Source organism: Abramis brama (genome assembly GCF_963993115.1).
Source record: "Abramis brama genome assembly, chromosome: 19".
Classification (NCBI taxonomy): Eukaryota; Metazoa; Chordata; class Actinopteri; order Cypriniformes; family Leuciscidae; genus Abramis; species Abramis brama.
In genome coordinates this window covers 18605238-18630452 of record NC_139981.1, presented here as the reverse complement: position 1 = coordinate 18630452, position 25215 = coordinate 18605238, and the positions used below count along the sequence as shown (strand labels likewise).

At 36.5% G+C, this 25215-nt stretch overlaps 1 protein-coding gene and 1 long non-coding RNA gene across 3 annotated transcripts in view; one reads left to right on the top strand and one right to left on the bottom strand.

Moving 5' to 3' along the window:
- Nucleotides 1–14646, bottom strand: part of jag2a (jagged canonical Notch ligand 2a) — a 40828-nt gene extending 26182 nt beyond the window's left edge. The window contains exons 1-3 of one of the 2 annotated variants that reach the window (XM_084093275.1): nucleotides 14410–14646; nucleotides 13567–13887; nucleotides 5310–5370 (exon numbers count right to left, since the gene is read on the bottom strand). In XM_084093275.1, coding sequence (XP_083949401.1) covers nucleotides 5310–5370; nucleotides 13567–13887; nucleotides 14410–14472 — 445 coding nt within the window. In that variant the 5' untranslated portion in view covers nucleotides 14473–14646. The remainder of the gene's footprint in view (nucleotides 1–5309; nucleotides 5371–13566; nucleotides 13888–14409) is intronic. The other variant, XM_084093276.1, reaches the window with a different exon arrangement.
- On the top strand, nucleotides 12949–16647 carry LOC311069808. Its single transcript, XR_014603560.1, has 2 exons — nucleotides 12949–13087; nucleotides 15692–16647. It is a non-coding gene; the product is annotated as an uncharacterized lncRNA (long non-coding RNA).
- Nucleotides 16648–25215: the final 8568 nt, after the last annotated feature.

Genomic DNA, 25215 nt, shown 5'->3' with positions numbered 1-25215 from the left:
CGTTCACAGACATAACTGTGTTTATGTGAACTTTGTATATTTTTGACAACCTTGTGTATTTGACAGTTTAAGTGCAATCTTAAGTATATCAAGCGACAAGAATACTTTTTGTGTGCAAAAACAAACAAAAATAACGACTTTATTCCACTATTAATTTCCTTCTCTCTGGGCCTCTAGTTGGTTCACATAGTGTTTTTGCGCAGCGCGTCTGTGTTACACGTCATCACGCATCACACACATGACCAGCGTCGGCCAATAGTGAGCCTACGTGGTGACGTGTAACACAGACGCGCAGCGCAAAAACACTACGTGAACCAACTAGAGGCCCAGAGAGAAGGAAATGAATAGTGGAATAAAGTCGTTATTTTTGTTTGTTTTTGCGCACAAAAAGTATTCTCGTCGCTTGATATACTTAAGATTGAGCCACTGTAGTCACTTGGACTATATTAACGATCTCTTTAATAACTTTTCTGGGCCAGCAAGTTTCTGTCACCTAGCAGCCTATGGAGAAGTGATCCAGCACTCATATTTCATCAAAAATATCTTAATTTGTGTTCCAAAGATGAACGAAGGTCTTACGCAGTTGGAACAACATGAGGGTGAGTAATTACTGACAGAATTTTCATTTTTGGGTGAACTAACCCTTTAACACTTAAGTTATTTTTCACTCATCTGAATTACTCATCAGTAATTCGCTCCACTCGTAATGCATCAGGAACATTCACAAACTCTAACTGCCTCTTTACCGGTTCATGTCTCAACATCAACATCTTGTCATCTGGATGATCATCAAAAAAAAAAATGCAGACTAGATCTTGCTCATTGTCTGGCTGTGTGAGATCTAGTCTGTTTGAAATAAATGCCAAGCAAAGCCCTGCGCTAAGTTTCAGAGAGTCAGAAGACATTTGTCTGACAAAGTTGTGTATGTGAACATATCAATGCCTTGTTAGTGTTGTGTGTATTTGTGAGAGTGAACAATCATGCCAGTCAGTAGCCCTTTGCTTTATGATTAATTATCGGTGGTGTATTTGTTTGTACGTGTGTGTACGTACAACTCAGATATGTGTGGAAAATAACGAGCAGCAGTAACAGTAACAGAAATTAACGTCTTAACGAGGCGATGACCTCATACTCTTTGTTTAGGCCCGAACTCTTTCCAGGGACACGCAGAATATAAACAGTTTCCATTTGCATGCTAAAACGACCTCCCTTACCCATTAAGGGCACTAGCACACTAGCAACAAACAGCCACACAAGATATTCATACACAAACATAAACTAACATCTACAAATACTCAAATCTGCTGTTAAGTGTCTAGAAAGGTTTAAAACGATACTCTGTGCTTGAAGACTGAAGGAGACATGTGCTTATACGTTTATTCTCTTTTTCTTCTACTTTGCAGTAGAATAGACTTTGTTCTTACTAAAATAATTATAGGTTATCCAATAAGACATTATTAGATATAATGGATCAGGATTTGCATATTATAGAGCAGTTCAGTTTTGTAATAACTTGTTTCTGACCAAACCACAGCCTCCAGTCATCACTACCGGGCGGTAACCTCCAGATTAACCTATAAGCTATAACCTATAACCTATCTATAATCCTCACTTTACAATGACATTTAGCACTAACTGATGTCCACCTTACTAGTTTTTCCCCAAAACACATAAAATAACAGTTTACTTTCTAACATAAACTTTTCCCATCCAGTCAAATACGCAAATCTCCAGTCCATTTCAGTAATGCTTAGCTTTTGATGTTTTAACCAATTCAGTTAAACTTTTTAATTGCAAATCAGAGTTATACTACTTACAGCTAGCTAACTTTAATGCTAGTTATCATTTACTTCACTTCTCATTGTGAAGACCATATTAGGTGAAAATCTTATTGATTATGTTTTTTTTTTAAATACACTACCAATCAAAAGTTTGGGTTCAGTAAGAGTTTTTATTTTAAATGTTTTTGAAAAAAGTCTCACCAAGGCTGCATTTATTTGATCAAAAATACAGTAAAAACAGTAATGTTGTGAACTATTATTACAATTTCAAATAACTGTTTTCCATTTTAATATTTTATTATATTTATTCCTGTGATGACAAAGCTGAATGGTCTTTCAGAAATCATTCTAATACGCTGAAAAAACATTATTATTATTATTATTATTATTATTATCAATGTTGAAAACAGCTGTTCTGCTTAATATTTTTGTGAACCATGATACATTTTAAAGAATAGAAAGTTCAAGAGTCTTTTATAACATTATTGTCTTTAATATCACTTCTGATTAATTTGATGCATGAACAAAAGCATTGATTCCTTAAAAAAAAAAAATCATACTGACCCCAAACATTTGAAAGGTAGTGTATCTTAATTTCTTCAAGGTAATTATTACTATTATTTTCCTTTTTGTTTTCTTTTAACACTATGGACCGGGATTCTGTGTCCTTAATAAAGAAAAGACTGAATGAATTAATTAACTGACATTTTTCTGAGAGTATTCAGCGTGTTAGGGTTTATATAATACATTTCTTGTAAATGATCATCCAACACAGAGAACATTCCTTCGTTAATGGTACTTCCTGTCGGAGTCATCCTCTATTATGGAGCAAAGGAGAACCACAGGAGGAGAAGAGGAAAACAGGACACATCTGTGTATGACAACACACACACACATCCATCAACATTCACACCGTGTTAACATGTCCTGTGCACTGGGTTCCCATACCATGACAGTTGACTACAGTGCTTTCTGATAAAAAAAAATCCAGCAAATTAGTCTCTCCTACAATAATAAATGCATAGTTAATAAGGCCCAGATGGGATCTGCTGATATTCAAAGTTTTCTTGGTTTCTGTTAATCTGTCATATCATTTGATTTACTCTCATGTGTCACACCTGTGTTTAATCAATTACCTCGTTTTACCTCGTTTTTTTCCTTGTGTATATATGGCCTTCAGTTTTAGGGTACGTTTACACGACAACGATGTACTAAAACCAGAAAAGTTTTACCTTTGCATTTTTGGAGTTCAGGCGACAAAGTTGACAAAACGATCCATGTTCACACGGATCCGTGAAAACGACTAAAAACGCTGTATTACGCTGCCAGGCCAGTAGTTGCCAATGTCACTTTATAAAGAAACACTACACGTTTATAGACTGAACATGTAATACGCATGCACATGGCATCATCGTTTTTGTAGTTTACGCGGAGACTATAACAGCATTTTTTTGAAAAAATTGCACTTTGAAACCCGGTCTCAAAAGTTTGTATTTCCAGGCCCCCAAAAAGCTGTTGTCGTACGCCTGTAAATGAACAGCCAAAATGCGTAAAATCTATTCTGTTTTCAGTTGAAAACGGTGTTGTGTAAACGGCCCCTTGGTTCGTTGATATGGTCCATGTATAGAGGTTGTTCTGTTTCTTGTTTTGCCTGAGAAGTGCTTTTTGAGTTTTGTGTTTTTCATTGAAATACACTTTTTGTGATTAGATCCAGCTCATTATTTTTGTTTTGCTTCAACCATTCGCTGACAAGTTGTTTATGTATGACACTTTTTAATGAGAAAAAAGAAAAAAGACTTTTAAACCTATACTATGGTGTCTATAATGGAGACCTTTACTTTTTAAAATAATGTAGATCAAATTAGTCAAAATATTTAAACGTGAGCATGTAGAGAGGGTATATTTGGAATTTAGTGAATGATGGGCGTTCGGATTCTGCAGAAACCTGTGTAATTTTCTGCTCAGTTCTGTGTACGCACATTCTTCATGGGCCTGCGGGTACCCCTTAATGGTTCAAAGACACATCAGACCACAGGAATCCAGCTCTGACTTAATACTCTGATCGACCACCCTGTCCACCTGCTTTTTTATTAGTTTTTCTCAGTCGCTTTGGTGCTTTTCTCAGATTACATTTGAAATTCTAAAAAAATACTTGTTCAACCTCTGCATCATCTAGTCAATTGTGCACATCGTAAAAGCAATTTCTCATTCTTTTGAACAAACTGCAAACGGTACACTCGTGTAATTTATTATGTACAACTGTCTGTTGTTTCCTGCATTAATTATCAATTGCTTATGTCATGTTGATCAAAATGGCACTGATATGCCATTTCATATGTGCCAACAGATTTGGCAAGCGATGTGTTTGCGCTCTGGAGAGTGTCAAAGATTTCTATTTACAATGTGTTTTTGCAACGTTAAGCAATGTAACCAATCACAAACATATCTGTTGATTTCTTGAATGCAATGGCCAATCAGAGGCGTTTAAGTTAGAATCCACTCAGTCCACCAGTTTTTGTTCAGAGCTGAGTTCTGCAAACTCACAAAATCTTCTCATTATAACAAAGTGTAGACATTTTGTAAATAAGAGACTCATTGTGCAGTCAGCTTCATTAGCCGCGTTTCCATTACCCTTCAAATTTGCGAAATTGCGAATTGAAAATACGCCCAATAATGGAAACAGTTTTTGCGCATTTACAGGTCACCTGACGTAGATGACGTGGTATGTTTGGACAGAATACGAGACAGAGTTCTTTATTAAATTCATATAAGACAAAAGAATTACAGGAATAATGGATTCTAAACCTCAAATAAATGCCACAATAGAGACCGATATGAAGTTTTCGATATGAAGCAGATATGAAGGAGAAACACCCAGAAACACCTCATATGTGCCGCTCACAAGTATAATAAGGGTCATTCCTTACCATTAACGCTTGGAAAACACACATACATCTCCTTCGATTAATAATAATGGCTAGTGCAGTGGCTGGGATATAGTACATAAACCAACCAACGTCCGTTGCCATGGTTTTTGGAATGATTTTACTTATCGTGAGAGGAAAAAATGAAGTTTTAGTCGCATAACATCGGTTAATGGAAACGTCGTCATTTCGCAATAGTTTTTTGTCGACATTTAGAAAAAATCGCAAAAGTTTTGCGCAAATACTTGACTTGAAACTTGAAACCATTTCATGTAAATCTATTAAAATATGTTTTAAAGGGGAAGCACATCTCCTTAGTCTTAACCTGGAGTTGGTTCACCCTCCGCCTATGAATCTGTCTGAGAAAGACTTATAATAAACAGATAATTTAATAGTCACATAAAGCACAACATACTGCAAAACCCAGGCTAATTCAAGAATGTTCAGTCAAATGTCAAAGCCAGCCTGCACAAATCTGACTTTCTGTGTCATTTGTGGATGTAAACATGCTCAAGAGAGGGACTGCAGGTCCTGATGACTTAAAGATCGTGTACTCAGTAATGCATGGTGGTGTGTGTCAAGGTGTTGGGAAATCATTACTCACTGCTGTCAGTGATCGTTTGGTTGTCCCAGTCCCAAGCATCCACGATCAAAGTGTACGCTAGCTAGGAGATAGAGAGAAAGAGCTGGTTAGCTAATATACACAGACATATAGGTCTCCACAGTCAAAGTACAGAAACAGAAAATATCAATGAAATAATACGCAGTCCAAAAAACAAACAAATAAAAAACTATGGCACAAGAAGCACAGACATATACAGTACTTATTAGTCTGAACACAGAAAAAAAGTAAAAGAAAGACTGATTACACAAACATCCAAAAGTTCAATGTTTATGTATTCACATTAACCTCACAAAACATAGAAGGGAATCCAAAGACATCCTCAAAGAAGAAGAAAAAGAAATAAAATATTCAAGTATAATACTATCTAGGGATTTGTTTTTTTCTATTACTCTAGGGATATGGTTAGTTTGTAGCCATTATAAAACAATAGCAATTTATTTTATGTCCTCATTGAGATAGCATGTGAATATGTGTGTGTACAACAGGATGCAAGTCATAATAGCAATGTGAATAACCTGGTTCCCACAGTCTGGTGACTGATTAGCCCGGTTATAAACCAGATGAACGATGAGAAGATGTAAGGACTTTTGTATGAGTGTGCATCAGGTCACTGCCGCAGTCAACAAATTCATAAATGATTGTGTGATGTTTATGCATGCATGTTTTTTCCACACTGCACATGCTTCAACAATGTTCTTTAGTTCATTCATTGCGTGGGAAAATGTTTTGCTAAGTCAAGTCGATTAACAACATGACTTCAAAAGGTTCCTGAGCCAGCAGTATTTTACTGTGAGGTGAGGGAGAGGTCATGTTCTTTCTCAAATAAGGGGTAGTAGCGTTTCTTTCCTTTAATCTGACAGAACCTGAGTGCTTTTGGGATTACAAACACTGTCCTGGATGGACATTTCAGGAAATGTCTGAAACATTGGAAAGAAATCTCTGGCACAGACATAAGACAGAATAGCATACGTGTAATAAGCTTCTGTAGAACCCCTTAACTGTCACCATCCCACTAAGCGTGACGGTTGGCGCTCTTTTTATTTATTGCCTTTTTTTCGTACCACATATTTTAGTAATCATCATAAATTAGGTATAATTCGAAATCTTACGAACTCAAAATTCATCCTGTGAAAAGCATTTTGAAATTGGACATTGATTTACCGTGGAAATGGTACTTTAAATTCTTTTAGCAGGCTCCTCCCCTAGTGGCCGGTGTCAGGTTTCATATTACAAAATTAATTTGAACTACTTTATAATCAAAACCTTTTCTAATCTTACAAAACACATATCGTTGGAAAGGTCTGGATCATTGGAGTCTCAAGGTTCCATATTTGCAGAAAATTTTGTGATAGAAGTGATATTTAGACAGAAATGTATTCATTTGCTACAGGAGAATGCATCGGAAAACATAAGAACTTAAATTTTTGTGATATCAACTTCAAATTTGGAACACAACTTGGTTATATAAATGGCTTTGAAGTTATAGTAATTTTAGAGTAAAAAATTATTTTGTAAAATATATATTTTATATAAAATAAAAAATGTTTACTACAGTACATTTGATTTACAGTAAATTTAAACTTCCATAACTTTTTCATTCTTTAATTTTTTGCTTTCACTTCGGCAATAATCTGCTGAGTGTCTTCTTTAAAACAAGATCAAACTTAGACCTATGTTCCAAAGCATTCCTGGTTTACAACCATTTAAGTTTCGATAGTGCATTTTCACGTCTATTCTCAAAAAGGGAGGTGACAGTTACGGGGTTAAGTCTGTACAAATGTCTTGCAATTGGTTTAAAATCACAGATTTCCAATACTTTGAGACAGAAAATGCAAGGAAACAGCTTTTTATGTTTCAAAGAGCCACTGTGGAAAACAGAGGATCTTTATGAAGAGGTGTTTTTAGCAGGTCTATGTATGTTTTGCAGAGAAGTTTTTTTTTTTTTTTGATTTGGGCAGAGATCAGGTTTACTGCAGCAGCACGGCATGAGAAACATGCCCATGGATTTTGTGTGCTGACACTTATGCATCTATTCTCTGGAAGCATGAATCAGCACGCTAACATCAGTGAAGCCAAACCGCTCAAACTTGTAGGTGCATGCAGTAAATGGTAAGAAGGAAAGACTCCTGATGCAGGCATGGCTTCAAACCTTTCAATAAACCTCTAAGCAAAATTCACAAATCTTACCAATCCTTTGTTCTTTTTGGCATTTCATTGACATTTATATATGTACATTTTTACTAGTATATACTGTAGACAGGCTACAACAGATACGTAAAGTATGCAAAACTATAATGGTGGTGGAGATTGAAGGATGTTCATTAAGAAAAGATTTAACACTGTAAATGGGCAACTACTGGTCATCTACAAAACACCATCATCATCTTAATATAAAAATATGATCAAGTTCAGTTATATAAACTTAAGAGTGTGGCAGTAATATTGCTCCAGAAATGCCATCACTCTTGTCTTGTTGGGTTAATAATTTCAATGTCTTAGAGAAATGAGTGAAAGGTACAGGGCTACGCTTTAAAAAAAAAAAAAAAAAAACAGAAAATATCGATCTTCTGCGTTTTGTTTCTGCGCCAAGTTCATTCCATTTAGCCTGGAGCTTTTTGCGATCATCACATCCTGCTGAAAACTTCAAACAGACTCCATTCTTGACTTTTTGATTTATTGATCATTACACTTCAATATTTTTGTGGAAACCCTGATACACTTTTTAAGAATTTTTTTATGAATTTCAAAAGAACAGCATTTATTTGAAATATAAATATTATGCAACATTATAAATGTCTTTTTTCTTTTGATCAAAATGTGTTAACACACTATCATAATCATCTTACAAAATAAAATGAACTATGTGTATGCAGTACTGCCATATTAATGTATTAATATACTTTGTTATGATGCTTACATTACAATATAAAATAATGATTACTGTGGGAACTTTTTTTACTTATCTTTGGTTTAAGTTAAGATAATATTGCATTTTTGTTTAATGCTTAATTCATTTTTTCACAAACATTTTGTTTGACATGAAACAATAATTGGCGGACCCCCTGTTGTACTACCACAGACCCCCTAGGAGTTGCGTACTGCTTTATAATATCCAGAATAAGATCCAAAGCCCATTAAATGTGTAAGGATGTTGAGGAATCAGTGTCAGCACACTAAAGAAAGGGAAAGGTTTTGTGTAGCATTAGTTTGCAGCATGAGCATATTAATGTATATGCACCTGGTCAGTGGTGTAACACAGTTACTAATCTCCATAGACAGCCATCAGACACCAACCACCAGTCTAGGGAGGAGCAGGAGAGGGGAAGATTTTATCTTTCCTTAGTTAGAGGGAAATAAGACACCCACATGCATATACACATGCCAGCAGATACACAGGAACACACGCACACACAGGCAATGAATAAATTACACTTCCTAAGTGACACTGAGCAGGCAGTGCCACAGTTTTTACACATCAGAGGACAGTGAGGGGGACGTACTGTACTGTATATTGCAAGAGTCCAGCCTGAATGTGCCTTTCATCATTAACATTCATTGCGTGGGAAACACTCGCACCAGGTGTGAACACATCATTCTAGGATTCAGGTCAAATGCAAATCAATGCACAATAACACACATACACACACACACACACATACAGGAACTGTTCCACCTAAAAGCTGAATGTGATATGTGCAAGTTGGTAACACACCTGTGTTCTAAATTCACTTCATACCCAATGTGCTTGGGTTTCCATGGCACAGAATTAACAATGCAATTCCATTGTGTGCAATTTTCAATGAAAGAGGTGGTGGTTATTTTTTAGCAATAAGTCAAGTTAAGCTGTGTATTTTGATTTTACTATGGTGTGATCTTACCTTCTAAAAGGAATTTATCACTGAAAAACAAAAATCTGCGCTGTCAACCGGAGTTTGCAAAACTACACAATATCATCACTATCTTATTATAAAAAAATATTATCGAGCCCTGATATAAACTTACAGTTTTTCTAAATTGCTCAAACACTAAACCCCATTCTCTGAACCAAATTCTCAATAGTCTAAACCAATTTGTCGAATGAATTAGTCTTTCTGTAAAACATTAAACAAGTTCAGGTAGTTAAAACACTGTTTGCAAATCTCATGCACTCTTTTTTCAAAACTCTAAACACATTCTCACTCACTAAAACACATTTTGCACTGTGATGCACTTATGTTTCAAAATGCTAAAATTCTGGGACTCTGAAATGACTTGTATTATGTTACAGCCCAGGTAGGCGAAAGTTAAACACAACTGCAACACAGTTGACATCGTTTACACACAACGACTCAAAATTATTCACACTTATTTCTAATGATGTGACCAAACCAACTGTACATAATACAAGTCAGTTCAGAGTCCCAAAATTCACTCAAAATGTTGCACTGAATGTTGATACCAACAATGGATGGAAACAATACAAGAGGGAGAGAAGGAAGAGGATGAGTAAGAGGAGGTGAACACGCAGGAAGAGGATGAGGACGAGGAAGAGCAAGGTGTGGAGAGTGTTGTCAAGGCTGGATCTGCTTTAGGGTTTTTCCCTTTGCCTGCAGAGATGACATTGTCTGAGATGTGGAGAAACTCCTCCGGCCGGACCAACATGAAGACATGATGCTGAAGCAGAATAAAATCTCTCTCACTGACCTTGATTCTGCAGTTGCACAACTCTTCTGAGTGTACTTTACTGTAACATGCTTTTCATTTAGAGTTTTTTACTGTAACCTTTTTGGCTTTTGCAGTTGGGTCACTGTATTTTCACATTATGCAAGTGGTGAATATACAGACATTCGACAGGCCTACTATTCAATATTCAGTACAATACTCGCAGTGGATACAGTATACAATTTATTCACCTTGCAAAACCCAGAAAGGAACATGTTTGCATTAATAAGTCTGATATCAAAGTCTGAGTCAAATATCAACTGTTATCAGTCCTGTAACCAGCAGACGACATCAGAGTCCAGAAGAAGAACCCAATGCAGGTTTGCATCAAACACCTGCTCTAACGCTCAGCCAACTACAGAGCACTCAGAAAATAGGAGAAAGAAACAAGAGAGCCAACACTCATCCAAGATTTAAAGAAAGCAGGATGGGGTGAAAGGAGGACAGGAAAGATCTGAAAATAAAAAGTAGAAGAGATCCAGTATTTAGTCATGCAGGCCCTCATAACGTTTTTTGCTATCAAGAATGATAGAATCAAGTTTGTTTTTTCACTAGCATCCCTCTCTCTTTCAGTAAAACTTTCAATGCTGCTTCTTGGCAGGTCCACATTTATGCGATATAAAACAGAGACATAAATGATAAAGGGCCTGACCCCCATATCTCAAAACAACCAGATTCACTGACTGCTAATGTTATCTTTGGTAAAGATATATTGTTATTGTGCATTCCTGTTTGGTTTGTAAAAAGATCTCTTTTCTTGACTGTGTATTCAGGGTTTAGATTGAAGACTGAAAACATAATCGTAAAACAGAACATGAACTTGGGGAGCTCTTACTTTGAAAAGCTTAAATAATGAAGAAAAAAAAATGAAAAAAAAGTGGTATGTGTGTGTGTGCTCAGTGGGACAAGATTTTTTTTTATCCAAAAACAAAAGATTGTATGCTGGAAGAGAATCAAAGATCTCACAGCTGTAGGACGTCAAGCACAGCAGGACTTATAAGGCCCATAAACATCACCTTCCGTAAACTGCGTCCCTCCCCTTGGCACACCAGATTTGCTAAGAAACTATGGACAATGGCAGATGCAAGTGCCTTGGCAGATTTCAAATCAGCTGATGTTGATCTAAATAACAATGATGATGCGCAGAGTGCGTTGATGCAACTGTATCAAACAGTATATTGTGTGCCATCATTCCTATTCGTTGTTGAATAATTTATGAGGACCTAAAGGCAGACAAGCTGCAGAGAAGAACATTATGGGAGGATTATTCCCATTAGCAAGTGTTTATTTTTGTGGTTTGCCAGTTCCAGAAATAACTATAAAACATCACAGCAGGAGGATTTCCTTCCTATTATGGGCTGTCTTCACCAGAGTTGTTAACACAAGACTGCAGACTTCACAGACTTCAACAGTTACAGTAGAGAAGAATCTTCAAATGTGCACCAGCTGAATGTGAAATCAGTTGCTCAAATGACTGTTGAAACAGCACTTATAGACCTATTCGTAAGCAGGTGATAACGGTTCTGAGACACAGCTTACACCTAAAACTAAACCTATAGACTCAAAAGGTAGAATTTGTCCCCTGTGATACAGTCCTAAATTGAATAGAAAAAATATGGTGATTGGAAAAACACAGATGTTCTTCAGCATACCAAGCAAATAAACAAAATAAAAAAAACAACTTGTGAGCATGCTATAGTAGCTAGAATGAGATACAATGATAGATAGATAGATAGATAGATAGATAGATAGATAGATAGATAGATAGATAGATAGATAGATAGATAGATAGATAGATAGATAGATAGATAGATAGATAGATAGATTATTTCAAAGAAAAATTACTGAAGAGCCACCGCGGATATATAAAAAAATTCACGCATAGTAACAATTCTATCATCGATTTTATCATCAATTAGGCAATTATTGTATGTTTAAAAAGCCACTTTAAAAGCCATGTGTAAATAACATACCAAATTGCAATCACCATGGCTGAAATCTGGAAGCAAACAAGACTCAAATGCAGCGATTCAGTGGTTTTCACTACTTACAAAACAGATTTACCAGGTTAAAAAATAAAATAAATAAAAAACTCACACTGATGTAAGCTCTGTGTGGTTTGAGTTAAATGTTTTACCCACAGTAATGTGCCTTGCGTTATCTTACAAACTATCTGTTCTGGTCTATTTAGCGACAATGCCGCTATCTGAAACATGATCGTGTAGACAACTCCCACTGCCTCTCTCTTTCTCTTCTCTATCTCCTGGGTTGTGATATCACTTCATGAGCATGCCAGCTCTAGTCAAGAACTCAGTCTTGTGTAAATCGTGCCTTTCTTTAAAAAAAAATATACTCATCTCATTTTTGCCCAAAACAGCATTCTTGCCCTTCATCATATCTTATGATTCTTTCACTAAGAAAAGAAAAAGATGCTGCTAAGATGTGTTTTATTGAAAGGGTGGCAGGTTCATTAATGATTCCTTTCTACAGTCAAATCAACTGTAGCAACTATTTTGTTGTAAATGTAAATTGTTGCAGACCCCCTGCTGAAAAAACATGAGAATAAACTTAAGGCAGCCTGATCTAGATAGATAGATAGATAGATAGATAGATAGATAGATAGATAGATAGATAGATAGATAGATAGATAGATAGATAGATAGATGGTCTTCATGCATGGTCTTCATGCAGCCCCGTGAAGTAAAACACACTACGTCCTATAAATACGACACCATCAGTTACGCGTGTAACTGTATGCTCAGCGCGCGATAGACACGCACCAGCCGCCGCTCGCGCAGCCAAACGCGCGCCGTAACCGGAGAAGCCCTACTCTCATCATCTCTACGATTAACGCCAGTGACCACGGTGACACCAAGCTCTCCTCTTTCCACCGAGTCAAACATTTGCTTTGCAATGAGTGTTTAATGCGCAGGCTACCAGTTGGTGTTGTTAAGACCAAGCATGTTTCACTTGAGCGTCTTGGCCATCTGCTGTAAATTCATGGAACATGGTAGCTGGTTTCTAACTGGTCTAAACTGGTCGTTAGGCAGTGCAAGGTAAGTAGATCATGTTGGACCATCAATAAACAAGCTTCCAGCTGGTTATATAATCTTAATGTGGTAAAGTGTATAGCTTAGCCTACCTAAATACCTAATAACCATTTAAACCAGCGATATTTTCACATTTAGCCAACCATCTTAAGGTGGATAATATGCAAAATATATACTGCATAGGGAAAAACCCTTAACATAAGCTGGAATATAGCCTACGTATGATTTGATACCCACCAAATGTCATATTACAAGCCTCATGTGTTTTCAATTCCAATATGAACACCTTTATATGCCTCCTTTAAAATAGTCAACCTTTTTTCTGACACCCTTGTTTTTAAATAGGCTACTGAAGAAAGTTCACAAAATCGAGCATATTTTTTTAACAGTCTATATAAAGTATTACAACATACTTCATCATATAGCCTATGTAGAAAGTGTTCACAAAAAAATTGTTTGTTTAGTTCGTATCGGTAAACACCTACCGGCCAAGCGAATTGAAAGGGGATGATAACGGTCCCGAGGTCATTGGCCTGGTTTGGGTTTCCATTGAATCCTTTCAACTGAAATGTATTCCCTCCGACCACGCTCGAGCGTCCAGTGCCGTACGTACAAAAGCCAGATGTGGTGACCTCCACCTGGTATTCCTTTAGACACACTCTCAAGTACGTGTCACATTCGTCCTGGTCGCACAGACCGTCTCGTGCGCTCCGCGCGCCGTCACAGCAGTTTCCATTCGCGAGCTCACCCATGTCATTCTCCACGCTGATCAACTGGAGCTCTAAATAACCCGACGACTGGCACACCTAAAAATAACATAAACAGTAGTTAAAATATGAATTACAAACATTATTGCACAGAATAATGTGTCTTGTTCCTAATAATATAACAGCACATGCAACACAAAATAATATAGCGGATACAGTAGTGCGTTGACTTACATTTGTGGTTAAGAAATGATTGTTTGGTTCTACAGGTATTGCAGAAATACCAATGCACTCGCAGCAAACGTCAATAAACAGGCTCGTGCAATAATGAAATATGCACATTTTAAATCCTTTACCGTATTATTCATTTATGCAATGCTTAAAGTTTCAAAGTCGGTGCATTACAGTGTACGCGGACTTGTTTAAAAACGCTTTAAACTTTTGAGGATCACATGATTCCACTGACAGAAGGATAATTCTATTAGGACAAGAATCCCAAAATCTAATTTGACAAAAATGAATGAGTTTCAGTTCAATGTAAAGCGGCTGTTTAATCTATGGACTTTACAGATAGTGAAGGAAAAAGTGGACTTAAAAAAGGCTAAAGGAAATTTAACTCACCTCAGTCCAAAACGTCAAAATTAGTAACACTATTGAGAAACAAGCTCCAAAATAGTTATGCATGACTCCTATGAAGTTAATACGACATGGTTAAAAAAAAGAAAACCAATATATGCATCGGCCACAAAAATCCAGCCATACAAAGTGATTCGTTTCTCCGCAAGACCTCCAGAAGATGAGATGAAAGTCACACACATACATCCACTCAGTTCTCCAGCGCGCTGCTCTCACTATATCAGTTAACTACTAGACGTCTGAACAGACTTGACTGACAGTTCAATAAACCATTGGCAAGTCATCAGCTGTAGTAGAACGTCTGCGGCAGCCAATAGCATAGTCAGAGGGCGGGGCCTCCCGATAAATTATAGATCTGACAGGATTATTGACTAAGTTTGGAGAATAAAATACATTTTTGTTGAGATTTTAAAGATTTTTCAAACAAGTACTGTTATCATTTAATCAATTTAACAAAAGGAATAGTTTTCCATTCTATAATATTTGACAATTGAATGGTTATATAATTACTGGTAAAAGTATGGTGACATTTTGCCAACGATTATTACGCAGTAAGGAATTTTTTATTTATTTATTTATTTTAGCATTTTTGTAGCATTTTCTCTGCTTGCACTCTTTCACAATCCAAATTGACACTCATGTCAAGGCGCAGTTGAATGTTTTTGGGTAACAGATACAGAGCGCCCTCTAGTGATCGATTACTGGCGAATTATATTATATCGGTTTATATATATATAAAAAAAAAGAGAGAAAAAAAAGTTCACCCTTTGGCCTCATGTAGTCCTGGCTTTTTTCTTCTTCTTTTTTTGTAAGTTGTACGATATCGTTTTTTTTTTATTCCCTCACAAATAGGATAGGCCTAGCCTACATGTTGAAAAAACATCTTGTGAGAATATTTGAAGTAATAATCACAATTTGAAAGGCTCATTAAACAGCCAAATCATGTTTTGTGTGTGTGTGTGTGTGTGTGAAGTTCACTAATAGGCCTATATACCAGCATGCTGTTTGTTTGTTTGTTCAACATTCAGTACTTGCATTTCACTCTGATATCTCTTTATTATTATTTTTTTTTTACCCTATTATTATTATTATTATTTTTTTTGGTCAAAGGCTTCCCACCCCTCAGCTGTGATGTTAGACCTGAACTTTTGCTCTTAGTCTGTTAGTAATAGACTAAACGAGATGATATCACAAATTTACTGTATGGTTGTGTCACATCCTGCTATTTGTTAATCTTTCTCTGTCTTTCTCTGCTCTCTCTCTTTAGGAAATGGGTGACGTTGTAGTCTTAATCTTGCCGTCAGACTCCATCCTGCGTTCTTCTACTGCCGGTCCATAGCCATAGTAAAGGAATAAAGAAAGGAAGTCAGCCCGAGAGCTACATGCAGAGGAATTAGATGTGAACAATGCTCACTCCACTCTGAGGATGTGACACACTGCAGCTCTGATAGAAAGAAAGGCACCTGCATTCTGTAAAGTTCACAGAACATGTGCAGATTTGGGAAGGGGGTGGGAAACTGAAATAGTTTGGTTTTCCAGTGGATGCACATGGAATGAAATTTACACAGGGTTCTGAGGGTATGACTAATTGAAAGAGTTGTTGTTGTATTCGTTGTCATTGTTGCTCTGAAGTTTGGCCCGCGGTCAATACAATTGTAGTTTTGATGCAGTGTTGTTAATTGATCTGTTTGGTTGCAGGATGAGATAAAAGATTAAAGCTTTGTCTGTTGGCATAAGAGATTACCTCACATGCAAAAATCACAGTCATGCATGCAGTGGCCCTAAATATTATTTTAAGCATATCTTAAGTGGCCAAATATATACGGGACACTCTTGAAGATGCAGAGAGAAACAGAAGTGCTGAAGAGTTAGCGAGCAGGTGTGTCACTGGGAGGTGTGAAATTCTGTCTCAGGTTTATAAATGTCAGTGATGGAGTGTGAGAGTGCTTAACCTCTGACCTCAAGGCAGACTTCTATTACAGCTAATGCAGATTCCCTCAGTGTTTGCACTCTACACCTCTTTTATTGTCACTGAAGGGGTGCGACATGCCAATGGGCTGACCTGAATATGTCATCTTCAGAAGAGGCATCTTACAGCTCACCTCAGTTTGCCCTGTTCTGATTGATCTCTGGAACCCAACTGCAGATCCTTTTGTTTACTCTTTAGTTTTACATTTTCTTTTAAAACATATGAAGATTTCATTTCGGCACCAAACAAACAAACAAACAAAAAAAAACTATTAAATGGCCTGCAATGTATGCACTCCTGCATTTTATGCCAGGTTTGTCCTTTTTGGAGCTTGACAGCCCCTGGTCCCCATTTGCTTTTAATGAATAGAGGTTTGTTCAACATTTTATGTTCCACAGAAGACAGAAAGTCAAAACATCCTTTTAAAAATGAGTTGAAGCATCATTATGGAAGTATAAATATATCTGTATAGGATTTCAATCCACTTCTAATCTTTGATGCATCTTGTTAGCATATTAACCAAATTTCATGATGGTTATTTCTGCGACTAATGGCACCAAACCAAATTGTTAAGACAAACAGTTTCCACCCCAAACTTGCTTCAGTAGTTGAGCCAGTGTTATGTCTGCCTTATCAGGGCGCTCAGACCGCAATTCCGTTTAGTGCAAAAATTACGACACCTTCAATTAAAAAAAAATGAAATAATGTCTGAACATTGAACTGAAAGTTGTTTATTTTTTTCACAAGATCCAGCCTGAGACTGTAAACCGCTGGTAATTAGACAGCTATGTGACCCCACCACATAGGCCAGTTTTTGAAGCCCAGCTGTGGTTTTGATCCAGGCTTCTGGGAATAGATGGCAGGCAACGTTTAGGTCTGCGGCCCACGAGGGTTAACCTCAGGCGGGTATGTGCGTGCCTAGCAGTGGGTGGGTATGTAAAGGATGGAGCTGTTATCAGCTCAGTCAGCTGTGCCAATCATTCATTGCATTAGAGTGCTGTAAGAGAGGGAGGAGTACACACACACACACATACACACGCACACACAATGAGACATTGTGTTGCTTATATACAGTGCTGAATAGAAGGAGATAGGCAGGGCTGGTTGAGCATGGATTATGTATTTCTCAAAGAAATCCCTAAGGATCCCTTGTGTGTAACTCTGACCTTTACACATGAGAATATTCTCTATTGTATGTTTTTGAGGGGTGGGGGTATATACAACAGTCCTCAAATTTGACTGGGACTTTTCACTGTTTTTATCACTCCGCCTGTCTCTGTTTGTGAGTTTAAGACAGACACTACATCACTGTGCATTAGTGATGGAACTTTTACAGCAAGCAGGGGTCCAGGGCCCACTAGGGGACCTCAGCAAAAGGGCCACAGGATGACATAATATTAATCAATTATTATTAATATGTGACACTGGATCACAAAACCAGTCACAAGTAGCACGCGTCTATTTGTGGCAATAGCCAACAATATATTGTATGGGTCAAATTTATCCATTTTTCTTTTGTGCCAAAAATCATGAGGATATTAAGTAAAGATCATGTGCCATGAAGATATTTTGTAAATGTCCTACTGTAAATATATAAAAAAATTATTTTTGTGAGTGAATGCAGCACAATCACGAACATAATGGACAACTTTAAAGACGATTTTCTCAATGTTTAGATTTTTTTGCACCCTCAGATTCCAGATTTTCAAATAGTTGTATCTCTGCCAAATATTGTCCTATCCTAACAGACCATACATCAATGGAAAGCTTATTTATTCAGCTTTCAGATGATGTCTACATCTCAATTTCCAAAAATTGAACCATGTGACTGGTTTTGTGATCCAGGGTGACATATATCAAAATAATACAACTTTAAGATAAATTAAAAACAAAATCTATTTTTCCCTTCAATTAAAGTCCTTTTTTTATTATTATTAAAGAGCATGCAGTTCTTAAAACTTCTGAAATTACAAAAGTAATCATGGTATATCAATACTCCCAGTTTCTGTTAACGAAAAGTAGTTAAACTTTAAATATTGTGTTGGACAGCAGGGTGCAAAAAAAAAGGTTAAGAGACACAATTTTACAATGACATTCTGCAGGTTAAATGGTTACGCCAGTAGGCTAGGTGACGACAAAGGACTTTTTTAAGGTCTTTATAAGTGAGTGATTCAATAATTTATTCAAACAAATCAAAACACAGATTTATTCTGGAACGCCACTATTCGACGATGTTCGACGAAGACGTGGCGGCTAATTCTGCTTTGGCTTCGTTTGAAACTCGTTTCCCAAATCAGACAAAGATGACAATATAGTTTTTAAAATGTGTGCGATTTCGTATGAATTAGTACAATGTGATTTATATGGAAACAAATGATTTTTAATGATGAAAGTTCACCCCTAAACATAGCCATCAATGGGGTGTAAGCAGATTGTACGAAAAAATATGAATGAGATTGTACTTATACAAATTAGCCGCCAATTTGCCAAAATGTAAAATAGTTATGAATTGCCATGAGAGTGTGTTGCAATATCACACTCACAACCATGTTGTTGGTACAAATATCATGTATATTCGGGATATAGCTTGCATATTTTAAGGATAAAACTTTATGAACAGAATTAAGTTCCTCTTCAGCCTTGCTGTTTATTTAAAGGCCATGTACTTTCACTTGTTACCTGGTGCTTAAACATGTTTTCCCTTTCTTGTTAAGACTTGTTAAGATTTTTTTAATGACTTCTTTTGCACTCCTCCAAGTTCTCGTGTTTTTTTTCCAAGGGTATAGGAACAAGGGAACAAGGGTTCTTGGGGAGGGAAAGATCCTGTGCAATTGTGTTTTACACAGAGGTATTTTTCTGTACGAGGTAACATTTCCTACAATAGTGAGAGAATGAGAGAAAAAAGAGAGGAGAACCGTGTCGAGAGACTTCATTGTTGAGAAATCTGTCAAAGGTACTGCGTGATGCAGGGGATTCGAGGGGAATTCCACAGACATTCCTGTCTGTCCCAAGCACTTCACAGCTTAGTTAAGCAGCACAGGAAAAACACACATCATGACTCAAGGTCATATCACTCTCCCTCTTTCACGGTAAATCTGCCTGTACAATCCCATGCCAAATCACATTCCAAGTTTTTGCATGAATGATACAAATTCCTGAACCTTGACACGATGTTGGAGGGAAAACCTTTATATGTGGGGCAATAATCCTTTCATGTGCAGGATTCTGGTATTAATTTTCCAAGAAACGGAGACAGAAAGCATTAAAGAGGAGGAAAGTCTGGCCTCTACATGTCAAGGAGACTACAAAGTGCACACTCACATTTGTCCCTATGCCAGAAATAATGCCTGGGCAGATCTTATCAATCAAAGCAGAACTGAACTCTAGTCAAACAAGAGAAGATGAGAATGGCTCTTATCTTTGTTTACTGTAAGCACAGAACACTCCTGAGTTCTCCGAGGGCTCTTTGTGACATTACAGCTCCGGGTTCTGGATTCGGTTCTAAATGGAGTCAACTTTGTTGACAGTTAAGAGTTTAAAGAGCCTGATCTGTTTGTCTTTGACGCCTCAGTGGCGCTGCTCAGATTCACGGTGGATTGTATTTCAGAAGCTCCCTGGAGGATAAACACTTTGGTCTGTGATTTATCATTTTCAAATTGTTCTCATAGGAACTGATAATGCGTCATCTTAGTGGTGTCATGCCAAAAGAGCATTGTGATGTCATGATCGAAATAACCCGCTACCTTGAAAGAATCTGTATTCTGTGCTTCCAACTTTGTTGCAGAAGTTAGGGGAGGTTTCATCTCTTTTTCTCCCTGTGCAACAATCGTGGCCCATAAAGAATTTTTTTACTGAATCTGCCGTGGAATAACTTTTTAAAGCTCAGACCTCAGCCCGGTGAACAGTGTGAACCAGGCCTTATCGCCCAACATCACCGCTTTAGCTCCTTAGATGCTCTTGTGTCTAAATGGTAGCAAAACCCACAGCTGTGTTCCGACTTGCAGTGAAAAGCCTTCCCAGAAATGAGGAAACTGTAATAGCAGAAAAATCATGGTTTTAAAAGAAAATATTCAGCAAGCATGTATGGGTGTGGTGTCAGGAGTCTACATACTTTCATTTAGGATATACTGGAAAACACATCAATGTTTTGATATAAATATCGTAAACGCATCATTCAGTCAGAACACAATGTAACTATTGCTGTTTAAAATGAGGTAATTTGTTGCTAAACCTCTTGTTCTATTTTTCTTTTGTATTGTACTCTATTTATGAAAAAACAGTGGTTAACTAGTTTTGTTTCATGACCTAAATTTTCCTTTGGACATCTATTCAAAATGTAAACATAAATGTCTTTAAATAAAACATTTATGATATATTTATATAGAATATTGAAATTTATATTACCATGAACTACACTGATGTGGGATTTACTTTAAAACATTTTTCACTCAGAAATCACTAGTGAATTTCACAAATAATTACAAAGAAACAGCAAGTAATATAGAAAAACCGAAATATTTTCTTGTAAAACATACTCCGAAAAATCATGTTTTACATTGGGCAAAAAATATGCAAAACATAGGCTGAATGGAAATATTGTCAATTTTATAAATAAATAAATGCATTTTATGTACCAGGTTGAACAAACCCTGGGCCAAATAGTGTTTTATCAAGTGATGGATTATTTTGATCGAAATACTTTATTGTTTGACTGAACGCAGATTGAAGTAAACATCAATATAGAAAGTGTTTTCTGTGATAGGCCTTATTTTGCCATCTTAACCATACATGATTACATGCTTCGTGTCATTTTATTATTTTTTGCATGTATCATCGTTTTTTCCCCTCTGCTGACAGTAACCACCAGTTGAGAACCACTGATATAAACCAATATGTTTTTTATGACTGTCCAAGGCTTTCTCAGATCTGCACTCTGTATCATTTGCTTTTCTTTTAGGTGGATAGATGACAAGCCCACACACCGGACAGGTTGATGACGGTGATTCAACCTTTGAGCATTACTGCTCTTAAACACTGCTAGACATTATGTCTCCACACTGCATCAAAGACACACACACACTCAACACCTATACATCTATTGAACTACAGTATCATTCATTAAAGCCTCACGATAATAGACGCAGCGTCTCTCTGTGCTTAGAGAGATCTGTGGAGGTGGGTATTGCAATAATAGGGCAGCTGTTTTGACTTCAGAATGTGTGTGTGTGTGTCTGCACGTCTGGATATGGATTAACTTAATAGTGTGTGTGAACCGAGAAGTGTCTTTTAAGTAGGATTTTAAATTGTCTGGCTCCAAAACGCAGTATTACGGTCAGTCTTTTACGCAGAAGCCAATTATTACCTGACCACATAATAATGTAGTGTTACGATGTAAATCACTGTCTGTACAATAAATAATTTCATGATTTCATGATCACAAATGTGTCACATTGCATGGTCTCTGAGAAAACAGAAAATGTTTCATATGATGTATATCCAACACAAATAAAACTGCAAAACCATATTTTATTGATCTATAATGATAAATACATGTAAATCCACCCCTTCACTATTTTTAGCATAATTTACTAGAGGAACACAAACAAAAGCTTTCAAGACCACAGTCTGTGAATGTAAAACAACAATGAATTGCAATAAGGTCACATGTACCAATATTCAAAAACTGTTGCCCTTATTTTACAATCAGTCTGAAAGTTTTGATGTTGCCTGGAGCCCTATCTCAGAAGTATATGGCAATATCCTTCATCACCACTTGAGGGAGCACAGAATTCATTTTTGAATAATAATAATTATTATTTTAAAAAATCAGGCGATAATAGAATAATTTGTTGCCAAAACAAGATTTCATCTTCAACTAGCATTTAAAGGTAGGGTAGGCAATTTTGGAGAGGTTAGCAATAGCAAGCTAATTTTGAGAGCATGAGCTCCCAATGTCTTCTCCAAAACACATGAACACAGCGTCACGAGAGACGCGGTTAAATTACCTCCTGTCTCAAAGCCCATAACATTACAATAATAATGAACGTAAATAATTAAAGATTGCTGATTTGTATCACCCGACTGCTGTAGTTTTTTTTAGGCATTGTTGTCAGGATGTGAAGAGAGTTTCAACCATTATAACAAAAATGTTATGAAAAACATTGCCTGCCCTACTTTTAATATTTCGTATTTTAAATTCACCAACCAACCAATCTTTTAAACACAGTTTAAATAAATATTCATGCTGTGCTTTGCATATAGGATGCCTTTAACTGATTGCAAGTTCACATGATATTAAGTAGGGCTACCACTAACGAATATTTTTGTATCGATTAATCTAAACGATTAATTTTCCACAAAAAATCAACAATTTTAATTTAGAACATTTCATTTAACTTGCAACTTTGGCATTCAGTAGTGTACCATAAAAAAGTATAAATGTAAACAAGCCCTTGACAAAATGTAAATCTAAAGAGTAAAAATGTACAAAAGTAAAAATTTGTAAACAAACATAATAAAAAAATATTATAATAATAACAAAAGTCTGAGAAAGTCAGTATTCTGAATATCAATATATCCACATGTTCTGGGCTTCTGTTCATTACAGATGAAAAACATAAACAGGACTTCAGTAGTGAAACTCCAAATGAAATCCAAATTTCTATGAAATCCTTTTTTAAAGCAAAAGTAAAGTAGGGCTGCAGTTATCTAGTATTTTATTAATAGAGTATTCTACCGATTATTCCATCGATAAATCGAATAATCGGATAAAAATGGGGTAACAAAGATTGAAGTGAACAACAGCCTTTAAAATACAAATAACAAGCAATAATTGGTTCAAATAAAGTATCAAAGTAAGTAATCATATGGGTTTTATTGAACAACACTGTTAAAATACACCAAAAAATTATATAATATAAACATAACTTATAATACAATGTATAACAGATGCCTGCAGAGGGCGCCAACAGCCTGGTGATTGTTGTTGTTACACTATGGCATGACCAAATATTGACCAAACAACATTTAATTCTATGTCCACTTAATATTTAATATTTGGCCACTTTTGTACGATAGACATGCAACAGCCGCTGTAATTTCTTAAAAAAAGAACGTGCACATCAAAACATGCAAACTCAGAGCGAGGGGTTTAACTTTTATTTTGAAATAGCGATGGAAAAACAATCCGCATATTTAAAAACATATTTATGTATTCTCCTGTGTTGGCGTTGATTTACAAATGAATTACTGCTTTTACAAACCTTGTGAAATGGCACACACTGCGTGCGTTCCCAGATGAACGTTAAGCAACTCAAACTCACAGCACAAGAAACCCGAGACGCGCTGTAGCCTATGCATATGATAACAGAACAACTATGAAACACAAACTGCGTCCGACTTTTGCTTTCCCAAATGCACGTTATTGGAAACCTAAACAAACAGCACATGCAGAGACTGAGTTTATTGCGTTGAGCAGCGTTTACTGTGAACTAAATTTAATTTAAACATGTAATCTCCACGCATGTAACGTTAAATAATTAAAGCGTCGTGATTCTCTGTGGAAAATAAACAGCGCATATGACTATATTTAAATCACAGCAATATTATGATTTTAAATGGTTTTAAATTAATATCGCGTAGCCTTAGAAAAATGTGTAGGCTAATAATGCGGTACATGGATTCTCGTCTGTGGAACGCGCCACTTCCAGTATTAACCATAGACTGTAAAAAAAGACAGGTGTTGTGCCACACATAGGCTAATAAATTCCTCAAACATGATCCACATAATGAAAAAGTGTCCCTTTGCAGCTCTGTTGACGATATCAGCCAAAGCTGTTAGAAAAAAATAAAAAAATAAAAAAATCAGTTTTAAAATGATTTGATCATGCCTGGAGCTTTTAGTTGTTCTGTATTTTGTCAAATAAGATCACACTCTATATCTCATCCTATAATCATCTTATTAAAATCTTAATTTAGCACATATATCAGTCTGTACAGTATCCCAGGACAGCTGTTAGAAAGTGCATGTCTCTGGTGGTTAATTCTAATGATCTTTGAGCAGAAATCTTTCATTATGCTTCTATTTTCCAGTTTCTCTTTGATGGTGACCCATTTTCTGAGAACTGAGTGAGAGATATGAAGATGTACGTGTGTTTTCTATGTACACAGTCTGCGATTTTATAACAGTAACCATCATTTGGGAGGTCTCACACACATGTGCCCTTTTGAAATTAATTAAGAAAATTCTTCCTAATTAGTCTTTAATTGCCCTGCTTTACACACTGCTCTTCTGCAGTTTAATTGGCCTGGACTTAACAAGCTTTCTCTCATCATTAACCCCTCATGGGTTTAACGATCAGTGGGCCTTATTTGAATATGAAAAGATGATAATTTATGCAGATTTCTTCACCCAGGCCCATTTGGGACAAAGCGAGAAGTGAAAGATGAGTGATCATGTTTAGAATTATATATATATATAGAGAGAGAGAGAGAGAGAGAGAGAGAGAGAGAGAGAGAGAGAGAGAGAGAGAGAGAGAGAGAGAGAGAGAGAGAGAGAGAGAGAGAGAGAGAGAGAGAGAGAGAGAGAAACAATAAGGGACTCTATTTCTCCATTTGACCAGCAGGTGTAGCTGTACACAAACAAAGTTTTATTATTCCTCTCAATTTGCCACCCAACATCCTTTTTTTCCATCACATCAGGGGTTTTCAAACTTTTTGATGTCCAGCAGGCAGGAGCCATAATTATTTATGTGGGTGAGAGAGACAGAATGCGTGTTACCATCTGTGTGTTTAGGAGTGTCAAGTCAATCAAATAGAACTTT